Here is a 12,768-nt window from a genome sequence, read left to right as displayed (position 1 = left end):
GCATCCACTCACACCTGCCAGGCACCCATTTTTACGTTCCTCATCATCAGAAGAACATCTCATGTGAAAATTGGCCTTATCCGTATCACGCTCCCATTTACGCTGTCAGCCCACGGTATATACGTCTGTGCACGTTTGAATCTTAAAATGCACGGTTGAGTCTGTACTAACTGTGCATGTGCACGGATGTCCCATGCAAGTTACACTACCGGCCCTCAACGTACACAGCTAGGATCGTGTGGATATGATCGGTTACCAACTTTTATCATTCCTTTTATAAAATTTAAATATCGTAATAAATAAAATTATTTATGTGTCTTACAAGTAACATCTTGTGAAAACTTGGAAAAATTTGTTAAGATAAATATTTTTCTGTTAAGTTGTCTGTTCTGTATGTATATAAAATTTTTAATTTCTTAAAAATGTTTTACTTTCAGTAAAGAAACTTTCTATCATTTGTTCTCTGAAATTCGTATGGAAGTTTATTTAAAGTGGTTTCGTGAACTTTAAATAGAACGAATTTACTGATGTGCAGTGCAGAAATTGCACGTACGAGTTTCAGTAGATTGTGCCAATTCCTTAATTGCACTTTATTTCACGACGGCTTTTGTTTGTTGTTTTCTTCTCACGTACAGTATGACTCAAAGAACTGCATCCAAATTGAAATTTGACTCACTTCTTATCTATTAGGAGGATTTATTATTATGCTGTATATTTGAAAATTTAAAAAAAACAACATGTAAAAGAAAAATTATTACCATCCATTCTAACTCGACGTACGATGTAGGACTATCAAAAGAAACTACAAATAAAAAACATCAGAATGTAAATATTTGAAAAAGAAGAAGGAATACAAATAAGGGAAAATATTTTCTCTCCAGTTTCCGTTTTTTTTTTTATTACGCAGACAGTCGAAGAGCGTTCTGGAAAAAGTAATTACAGGGAATATGAAACGAATGTAGAACAACATACATGCTTACATAGTTGGCTAGAGTCGCGTGTGTAGTTAGGTAGCACGTCTCATCACTCTAGCATTCAGAAATGCGTGAAATGAGTGAAGCGAGAGGAACGGAATTCTCCTGGAAAGAAGGATGTGTAATTGTATAATGAAGGTTTTTTCCAAATGCACAAATAAGAAAAAGGAGAATGAAGTCATAGCAGAAGTTTTTTCCTTTTTTACATTTTCAACAGAGAAGGTATGAGACTTATGTAAAATATGACCCAGCCCCCATCCCCGTTTTTGTCAAATGTCCACGTCTTAAGATCTTCTTAATCCGTAAAACAGTTCTTTCCGAATGTGTCCGCATGTATGTGCAGACTGTATGTACTCTCTTTTAGTGTCAATTTTTGAGAACACTTATTTTCAAAATTTACAAATTATATGTAAGGGTGTGTGCAGAAATATAAAAGATGTACGATTTATCCCAATGCCTTTTTTTACTTTCCTTCCAAAATAAAAAATCCAAATTTTGATTGCACAAAAAAATAATTATAAACAAAAATTCCATTTTGCTATCTAACGATGGAAGATACGAAAGAAAATAAATGGAAAAAAGTTGTTCACCCGAAAAGGAGATACACATTTTTATGACTTATTCTTTGATGAAATTTTTATCATATTAACAACATTTTTTAAAAATTAAATCTAAAAATTTTTATTTAAACTTTTCTTCACGAGGAACGTTATGAGAATGTGGTCGATAAAACCGAAAGAGATTTAAAAAAAAGAGACTTTACAATCACTGAACTTCAGTTGCTAATGGTTTGACTTTTCATTTCATAAGTTTAACTATCGAGTTTGTATATCCATACTGGAAAAAATATTTGCAATATCGGTTTATACTTACTGACAGTGATCATTCACATGACACAAAGTGTGAACCCGCAATCTTATTCATCACCAAATATTTTCTGTTTATAGAATAGTAAATGTTAACTTTATAGTGTCCACTCATGCAATTTATTTCCAGGTTTGAGCCTATTTTACAATTACATAAATATAGTCAAATCATTAATAATTGTAACAGAATTTATTTTTTCAGAATTTTAATATACAAATCTATTCACACTGAGACGGTCCGTTCTATTTTCATCATTTGAATTTATTAATAAAGCTACGGGCGCATATTTATATTGATACGCTCATGACTCAAAAGTGGACAGCCATGTAGAGCGAAGGGATGATTCACGAAAGCATTCGATCATACGATCGATTGCGCGCGTCACCAGCTAATAAGTAGGGATAGCGTGGTACCAATGCATTCTATAAATTGACTGCGATACCAGTACCAGGTCTCCTTGCTTTTCTTTCCTTAAATTACCAGGACTTCTTACTCGAGGATCTACGAGGGGAGAGTCTCTTAGTTTATTCATCCACCTGTCATTGCAAACAGAGTTTTAATTAAGGAAGTCTCTTTCAAAAAGGACGCTGCCCTCTAATTACAAACTTCCGTCAACTAAACTATCCAAATTCATCAGAATTCGGATAGTTAGACGTAAGTTTTTGGGAATTTAGTTTTTTTAATGCTTGATTGTAACGACTTTGCACGCCACGTGTATGGGGAAACCTCGTTGTGCATGTTTTCAGTTTTGTTTGGAGATTTGAAATAAGTAAAAAAAATAGTATGCGCAATTTTACTGTAACAACTTTGCACTTTATCTTACGATAAAGAAACCTCGTTGTGCATGGTTGCGCTAGCTATTAAAATTTACGTAGGCATTTTTACTTAGAATGTTTATAAAAATGGAATCAGAAAATAACTCGTAACGACTTTGCACTTAATTTAAATGTGAAGACCTCGTTGTGCGACTGAAGCCTAAGAGAATTTATCAAAAATGGGATATAAAAATATATAGGAAAATCAGAAATTCAGTACCCAAATTTAAATAAAATAGAGTTGTAATTTCTCGTAACAACTTTGCATTTAACATAAATCTTAAGACCTCGTAGTGCGAATAAATTTTAAGCTCATTTATAAAAAGTCAAATTTAAATAAGATATTATTGCACTTTCTCGTGACGACTTTGCACTAAACTTAATTGTTAAGACCTCGTTGGGCAAATAAAGTTTAGGCTTATTAATCAAATGAGCCAAATTTAAATAAAATAAAAATTGTATTCTCTGGAGTGAATCCACAATCTATCATTTTTGTTGTTATTTCTTTAGGATTTAAAATTTCAGTAGAAAATATTATTACAAAAATAAGATCTATTTATTTTCTTGTTTTAAAAATAATTTTCAAGTGTAACTGTAAAATGTTTAGGGCTAGTTTTAATATCCTATCAGTATTGGAATGAATGTATTTTGTTAGTTGCAATTTTCTGTAAAGAATAAAGTAAATGCAAATTAAACGAATCTCTCGATAAAAATAAATATCCTTGAGAGAAGTTTAAAATGCGACAGAATTATTACCAAAATTTAATCCAATTTTTGGTATATGTAAGATCACTTATTAAAATCAGCTAAGTGCAGTAATAAATGTAAGAATATAAATAAACACAAAATCAATCCGCGGTTAGCGAGAAGTAATAATGTTACAACGGGTACCTGTCTAATGGGACACTCGAAGAAATTAAAGTAGAGAGGTTGCGTAAATGTCACTGTCAGTCCGGCGAATTTGACATTTGATTTCGGGAGTATAATAGAGAGCAATAAATCGCTTGAGTCTATACGACGTACAGGTGATACATTGTATTCGGGCAAACTGATTTAAAGTTGCAGCGAGATAAAATTCTCAACTTTATGAAGAATGCTTAAATTATTATCATCGAAATAAAACCGATAATAACTGGCTCATTTCAGAAATTAAATGCACCGGTTGTAAAATTGAAGCAAACTAAAAATTGCTGACGAAATAAATTCGTTTCAAATTCAAATGATTTTTTTCAAATTAATACTGATTACAATTGAAGATCATAAAAATTGGGGACGATAAAAACGACCGTGAAATAGGATAGAAAAAGGTAGTAGGAAAATTTAATTTTCCCAGTCTATGATTGAGGAAATGAATAAAGAGCATGTTCTTGAACAATTTTCGTACAATTCTGATACAGAATCAGAACAGGAAAATAAAAATTTAGAAATTAAAAATACACGCGATCCAATTGTTCATTCGCTTGAGAATACCGAAACTGAAACTTTTCAATTAGAAAATATCTCCGAAAATAAAAATTCACAAAATGATTCCGAGGTACGAGATAATTAAGGAGCAAAAAATACTACGATCGCGCAAAACAATCCCGTTGTAAGCAATTTTCATTCTGAAACTGCAGAAATGGACCAATTAATGGCCACTCTTGAAAAATTGCAAGACGACGTAAGTCGTTTGACGAACAAAATGTGTGTCAACTTAAAAAGAAAACGGAAGAAGTTATGACGGAACAGGCAGCATTTTTAGTTACAAACATTAACAATCGGAAGTGTTTTCAAAATATTGAAGTTCATCATGATCTATTAGAAAGAAGAATAGATAGTAATATGGTTAGTACAGACATTAAAATCCCATGGCTTAAAAATTATCCGGTACCGAAATTTTCAGGTTCAGGGAAAGAAAGACCTATGATATTTCTTAGCGATTTTGATAAATATATTAGGGCGATTGACGTTAGAAGGGACGATTTTAATTTCGTGGTACATTCTTGCTTAGAAGGTATTGCTAGAGAATGATGGAATCTAGTAACTACCCCAAATGAAACGCTACAGACTTAATACCACATCCATCGGAGTCTGAAATTATCTCAAGATTATCGAGACATTTTTCCGAAGAAATTCGTACTGCATATTTAATTCGGGATATTAAAACATTCGAAAAATATATTGAACTATTGGACACTTTCGATCAAGCAGGTTTAATAAATTGTATGGGAGGTTTTAATCTTCGTAAAAATAGCGTTTATTAGCAGAATAATTTTGGTAGATTTGATCGCGATAACCGAAATATGTGTAATTATAAGGGAGGTGGTAATAATTTCCAAAACTCTTATCAAAATCAAGAAAAGCTGGCAAATTATGAGAATGAAGGTTTTAGAAATTCCAGCTCTGAATCAAATAATTTACCACGTGATCGAAATAATGATCAACACATAAGAAAGGATAATGATCGATTTGAAAATAATTATTATTCAGGGCGGGCATCTAATAATTATCCACGTCAGAATTTTCGAAATCAAGGATATTTTAATCCAAACAACAGTGCTAATCAGAGAAATAATTCTTTTAACAATCAAAATCGATCAAATTTTGATTATGAAAATTCGCAAAATCGTGGTTCGTACCCAAATTTTAATTATCGAAATAGAGATCTGTATAATAATCAATTTCAACAGCGTTATCAATGGCCAAGTGGTTTTCAAAATAATTATAACTCCCGCGACCAAAATAATGGAAACACTTCTTCGCACAAATATGTAAATGGATAAGTAGGAGATAATATTTACAAGCGGAATCCTAATCATGCAAATCAAGAAAGCTCGACTCGAAATGCGAATCATCGATGCCAAATAAAAAAGAAACTCATAATAATCAGCACAATACCCTGCCGCAAAGTAATATAACTAAACACACTAGAGTTATAGAAGTCGCGGAAAATGTTGATAATCTCGATGAATTTTATTTTAATCCGGGAAACGTACATGCCTTGGGTCAGTAGAAATTAAAACAATGGAGGCAAATCCGGGTCCAACATATTTTAAAAAGCATCTACCTTTAGATATGAGGGATAAGCCACTAAAAAACAATGATGATAGGGTAGATAAAGAATTAGATAAATGTCCGATAATGATTTTAAATGTCGAGGACATAGAAACAAATGCATTAATAGATATGTGTAGCGAAGTCACCTGTATTTCTTAGTATTTTTATGAAAACAATTATAATATTTTCAAACAATGCGAACTTTTACCAATTGTGGCAACCACAATTGTTGTTGGAACTGGGGGAAGATCTGTAAAATTAAAGCATAAAATTTATGCGAAATTCAAAATGGGCGACTGGGAAGGTTCTTACGTTTTTCTGATTGCTCCTAGACTTAACAAAGAATGTATTATTGGATTGGACTAATTATGGATGCGGAAAATGTCTAAAAAGAAAGATACATAGAATGTTTAGAAAAGTATTTAGAACCCGAAGAAAATTATCCAAAGGTTATAAAGAAAATTAATTCTGTTAAAACTTATGCTAATACTCAGAATGAATATGCATTAACTGATGAACAAATTATAGAAAACGTGGCGCATTGTACTTTATTAAATGCATTAGAAAAAGAGCGATTCTACAACCTGATATCTCGATATAAAAATATAAGTTCTACAAAAGCGATTAGGATACCGTTAAGATGCAAGCGTTGGTGTGTGGCTAAAATGTATGACGAAAAGTACTGTGAATTTTATCATCGCTTTTTCTCTTTTGGATCAATTCTAGTAAGAAGTTCGCTTACTGATAAAACAATATGGGGATACGGAGATTGGTTAAAGTTCCTTTCACGACCCCCAGATATTTAATAAATTTAAGAAGGTTTGGAATAAGATGCGACATGATAATTACAAAATATTGAGAAGTAGGAATAAATGAAAACTAAAATACAAAAATAAATAATATAACAACATTAATAAAAATATGTGAGAATATAATAAGTAAGCAGTTAGTTTATAAACGAATGAATTCAATTTCATTTGTATCCATTCGCTTAGGGGGGCGTGGATGGTTATCAATTTCTTGAAATTGAAGAATCACAAATGAATATTTTTTCTTTAAAGAATTTTTAGTTTAGGGGGACAGTAATCGGTATATGTATATATATAACATTAAAGTGTCGACATGCTATTCTCCCAGAGTTGAAATTTTTTTTCGTTCTCCGTTGAGACCACTACATCATTTACGTTCCCAATAGAGTTAATTGATTGAAGATTTTGCTAAATTTTTTTTTTTTTTTTGAAACGCATATACCTTTTAAAAGATAAAAGCTCCATCCGCTTACGGGGGAGTTGAGACGGCCCGTTCTATTTTCATAATTTGAATTTAATAATAAAGCTACGGGCGAATATTTATATTGATACGCTCATGACTCAAAAGTGGATAGCCATGTAGAGCTTAGGGATGATTCACGAAATCATTCGATCATACGATCGATTGCGCACGCCATCAGCTAATAAGTGGGGATAACGTGGGACCAATGCACTCTATAAATTGATTTCGATACCGCTAGCTATTAAAATTTACATGGGCATTTTTACTTAAAATTTTTATAAAAATGGAATCAGAAAAGAACTCGTAACGACTTTGCATTAAATTTAAATGTTAAGACCTCGTTGTGCGAGTGAATTTCAAGAGAATTTATAAAAAATGGGATCTAAAAATATATAGAAGAATCAGAAATTCAGTATCCAAATTTAAATTAAATAGAGTTGTAATTGCTCGTACTTATTTTTCGAAATAGTCAACCAAAGATGAAATTGGGCTGATCTTTCATGATTTAGGTCCAAAAACGAACTACACTGCCGGTAAATTAGTATTACCGACCTTAGCTAAAATCAGTGAAAATTCCAAGTTTAATATCTTTGTCAAAATTGATGGATTTCAAAGACTCCGTTGATTTGAAAAAAAAACAAATAGAAAAGATGTGTATACATGTCCTCTTTAAAATCAGTGCAATGGGATCCACTTTTATTGAGCTGTTTAAAAGTTATGACGATCTTAATGAAAAAATCACTTTTTTCAAGTTTTGTTATCTCCGAATCTATGCACTAAGAGAAACAAACTCCAGAGAGAAAAAATGTTTGTTTCTACACCTAGAATAAGTGTATAATAATAAAACTCTAATTTAGAAATTTTTGTTTTCATTTTTTACCTGCTCTTATACTTTCATGTTGTATGTGTTGTTAATAGAATATTTTTAACAATCCTATTATATGTATACAAAAGTAAAGAAATTTAATAAAATTTACTTTTGTTATAATTTAAGTAATGTAATTTGTTTTTCGATATCACATGAATATATCCTAGTAAATAAATGTTAGTAGCTACTATTATCATTATCTATTATATTTTTCATAATACATTAAGTATGTAGGTAAAAAAAAGAAGATTTTTTCTCAGATTAGAATTTTATTAGTATACACTTCTTCTCGGTATAGATGCTAGACCTGTGCATTATTCAGATCCAATCGGTTTTCTTTCGAACCGATGTAGCTGAGTTTAAGTCGAAAAAAATCGGAATTGAACTAGGCAGTTCGAAAGTCTTTGGAATCGATATTCGAAATCTCTTAGTTAAAATCAAATAAAACGATTCGAATTGAGCAATTCGAAAGTCTTTCGAATCGGAACTCGACGCCCTCAATTCGAATCGAAGAAAACCGATTTGAATTCTGCAATTCGAAAATCTTTCGAATCGGCATTCGACGCCCTCAGTTTTTCGATTCGACCTCCGATTCGAAATGACTATATGTATATTTACAAATTTCTCGTCGTGTGAGTAGTGTAAAATACGCTGTTTATAGTCTAGACTAAACAAACCATTATTACACACGACACACACATTCCATATACACATTTATTTGTTTTTCAAAACCTTGCTTTTATTTTTCAGTGGCCGTATCGTGAAACTTTTCCTTAGAGTGAGAAAATACTATTCAAGTTTTTTAGATTTCAATAAATGGTTCAGAAATTGAGAGAATCAAATCTATATAAAAGCTGAGGTTTTGGTAATCCTGAATTCTTGTTTGACTGGACAATATTTATTTGGCACTGGTAAACTTCAAACTCTAAACATGTTTTTTAAGGATTGCGAAAATTCTAGGACCTTCTGCATATGATAGGAAAAAATATATCCTATGTAGCAGAAAAAATATTTAAAATAAACTCTTTCATGTGGCTTTCAATTCAACAGGGTTTCTAACGCTTACTTCTTAGTGGACCTTAAAGGCTCATAACATGGTGATTGCGAATGAAAAAATGTAAAAAAAATCTGCTTAAAAATAGGGTTCATGTGTTTTAAATTTTTGAAGGACTATAAATACAAATATATCGAAAACAATGTTTTTCACTGTTTTTCTTTAAGAAAAAATTATAATTTTCATCTTTATGATAAATTGTAAATGTTCAGAAGAAATGAGATTTTATGTAATTCTTAATCGCTGTAAAATAGTCTAAAACACATTAAAAGTAATAAAATGACATTTTATGTCATCATCAAACGTCTTAAAATGGTCTAAAACGCGAAAAAAGAAATATATTACATTTGTTGGCCAAAATGTTGGCGATAGGTTCAACTTTAAATGTAGGTTCAAAACCCGGTAGCTATAGAAATTTTATTCGTAATATAATGTTTAAAAATGTAATATTGAGTATTCATTTTAAGCAGGAATATTTATATTTATTTAAAAAATACTCGCAATCAACTTTTTTTTTGTATATATATTTTGTTATATTTTTAGACTATAGCAATGGCAGGTGTTTAAGATGTAACAAAAAGTTTGAAAATAGCACTTTTTCTATTATAAATAATATTTCGACCAGATGGAGTCGTATGATGATGAATGAATGGTCGCAAACGCAATTAAATGATTTTTTAAATCCACTCTAACATTTTCGTACGAAAGTGGCTTGCCAGTAAAAAACCATTACTAATGTGCAGTACCACGCCAGTACTGCACGCCAGTGCTGCGCAACATTACCAGCAGATTCCCAGTACTGGACATTAATTAATTAATAGGTAGGCAAGCAGGCAGGCAGGTAGGTAGGTAGGTAGGATTCATGTTTTTGTATAGTAACGTCTCGATGAGTGTCTTTCTCAAAGTTTTTACTTTTTCTTGCATCTAACACATAAGACACATCTCCATGCATATAATGAGGTCAGTTAGCAGTTTTTCTCTATAGGTGTCAAAGAGGGTCATTTTAGTTAAAAAGCCTACTTAGTACTCTTAGTATTTTTACTTACGCTATTCACGTGAAACACATCTCCTTTTTAAAATTAAAGTCATAAGACCTTATTTTTGTTTGCGCTACACGTTTTTAAACCTGTACAGCAATTTTACTGATGCACAGTTGATTGATTTAATTGTATACTTATATTTTTATAGGCAATGGCAAACCCCATTAGAGGACCCCAAATATTATATTTGAAAGTAAATTTATAATTCATTTTAAATAATTTAAAAAAAGTCACGAATGTATATACTATGAAAATGAAAATATATTTATTAAGTTATCAAAATGAGGAAGTTTATTTTGAAAATTGCATTTAACGAATATTTTTTAATATGTATAACTTTTCTGCCTGGGATGTTTCAATATTGTATATAGCGATGTATATAGGGTTTTTTCTGTCAATTTTACCCCCATCCCTTCCCTACCCACTGCATAATACTTTTTCTACAGGATGCATATGTAATTTTAACATTAGCGTAACGCTAGAGGTGACCCCCATCCCTAAAATAATCAGGTTTTTTTTAATCCCTTTGTATAAAAATGACGAAAAAATAAAACGTGATATATGGTATTGTATAAATTCAATAATACAATAAAAAATAAGATGAGCTGAATAAAAAAAACATATAATAATTAAAACAGAAATTAACTACCGAAACGTCATAAGAGTAGAGGTGAAGATGAAGATAGGGACATTTTAATTCATGCCTTTCTATTTTTACATTCTCATCTTTTATGATTGTGAAAGTATTAGAATTGTGCGACATTTGGCACCAGAGTTTTTCAACAGATCTCCACTTTTCGAGACCCCCTGATTCCAAAAATCAAGTTTTGACCATGACGTAGATCTGTCTGTCTATCCGCCCGTAAACACAATAACTCTAGAAAAAATGGACAGTTCAAATCCATCCTTAGCACACTTTTTTAAGGTCCTAAAAGAAAGGACGAATTCGTTAACTAGCCATTTTTGATGAACATTCAAAAAGTGAGAGCATTTTGAAAATTTTTAAGACCACTTTTTTCTGAAATTGAAAATTTTATGTATGGATATTCATAGTATTGAAAAGGAAAAACAATTTATCCTTATGACCTTTTTTGATAAATCAAAAAATCCTAAAGTTATAGCATTTAAAAAATTTTTTTAATCAATCGAAATTCAAAATTTTAGACCAAACAACGCACTATATGAACAAAAGTCAAGAGAAGAAAAACATTGCTTTTTGGAAACCCTATAATACTGTCATAACAAATTTTTGGATTTTCTTTAAAAATCAAAAATTCACATTTTGATTGCACAAAAAATAACGAAAAATAAAAAATTCCATTTTTTGGTCAAACTATGTAAGATACGAAATAAGAATTAACAAAAATGGCTATCCAAAAAAAGATCTACAATTTCGTTAAATATTGCTTCTTGATAGGACGCGTACTTTTTCTTTTACTCCTGAAAAATAACATTGAAAAGAAAAAAAAGAACAAATTTGTCGAAAAATGACACAATAAAAATAAGATATCTCCTAAGCGTATTCACTTCCATTTCCGTAGCGACCGTCACATAGTTTGCTTTTCTCCCTAAGAGAACGTGTTTTCAATATATTTAATTCCTTCTAATTGTAACGGTAACGCACCTCACAGAGATATCTTTTATTCGTCAGAAATGGTCATATTTTGATTTTATTTAATTCCTTCTAATTAGTTCACAAAATATGTGTAATAAGTTGTTTTAATACCTTCATGCGGATTGTAAATTCTGAAATTTTAACTCTCACCAGTTCAGTTCTGCCCCTCTAGAGTTAAACTTATCTAAATTAACATATTTTAATAGATTTCTGTGTTGCATTTTTTAAGACGTTTAAATAGATTCTTAAAATATAAATGAATATAAATTTGAATATTTTTCGAATTTATAAGTTATAAAAAGATTTAATAATGAAAAATAGTTTAAATAAATGCTTTCTTAAATTTTACTTAGTCGATTGAGAGGAATAGAATTTGCACGTTTTCTGTTCCTGTTGGGGGTTTTTAGGCGGAGGAAAAATCGCGTATTCATGGGAATACAAATTCTTAATTTTTCTGAATTTAACACTTGTTAACGGGTTCTTTCTATTGTTTCGATTTATTAACTTGGGCCATTAAACAACGTTCACTTATTCTAAAATTGTATGTAAAGAAGTTCTGGATGTAAAATTTCTTGATTTAACGTCTGGGAAACAACTAATTATTATTGGTAAGGAAAACCCTTATTTAATCGACTTCTTCCAGACTATTTATTCGGTAATTTTATACATTACATGACGTTTCGGAATCAGACCGATTCCCTCATCAGATATCTAATATAAAAGTAAAATATAAATCATTGACTAAAATTGTGTACGAATCTATAATATGATGATAATTATAGGAATAATAAAAATTACAATACCTTATGTCATTATGTAGAAGTTTATAAATTGGAATCGAAAATTTTTGAGTCGTTAAGGGCATGTGACACTCAAATCAACCGACCAAGCCAGTCCTAAGATCGAAATTTGTTCCCACATTTAAAAATAAAAGTTTTAAAAAAGCGGAAAAATTTTGGGGAAGTATTAATAAACGCAAAAGGAAGGTTTATAGGCTTGCGTGTATTTGGCAAAGAAAGTTTTTTTTTATAAAAATAGTAATTGTTGGTAAATATGTTCTACTTTATCGATAACACCTGTTGCGTCAGTAACTGGATTTTTTTATTCAGACGACAGGTGGCGCTGGAGCTCGACTTTTGGATTTAGAATTGTTCTAATGCACATTCCATTCAAAGTGAACATAGCCTACAATCTCAACTCCATTTTCGATAATTTGGCGGTATATTC

General features: G+C 30.9%; 1 protein-coding gene across 2 annotated transcripts in view; it reads left to right on the top strand.

Annotated features, from left to right (window-relative positions):
* Window positions 1-12,768, top strand: part of LOC117172585 (protein amnionless-like) — a 442,636-nt gene that overhangs the window by 276,648 nt on the left and 153,220 nt on the right. The window contains exon 6 of one of the 2 annotated variants that reach the window (XM_033360665.1): window positions 8,583-8,679. The exons of the other annotated variant lie outside the window; for it this stretch is intronic. Coding sequence (XP_033216556.1) covers window positions 8,583-8,664 — 82 coding nt within the window. The 3' untranslated portion in view covers window positions 8,665-8,679. Of the gene's footprint in view, window positions 1-8,582; window positions 8,680-12,768 lie in introns of those variants that run through there. 2 annotated transcript variants of the gene reach the window in all.

The sequence above is a fragment of the Belonocnema kinseyi genome, chromosome 5 (genome assembly GCF_010883055.1).
Source record: "Belonocnema kinseyi isolate 2016_QV_RU_SX_M_011 chromosome 5, B_treatae_v1, whole genome shotgun sequence".
NCBI lineage: Eukaryota > Metazoa > Arthropoda > Insecta > Hymenoptera > Cynipidae > Belonocnema > Belonocnema kinseyi.
Note: the sequence above shows the minus strand (reverse complement) of the source record. Positions and strands in the feature narration are given on the sequence as shown.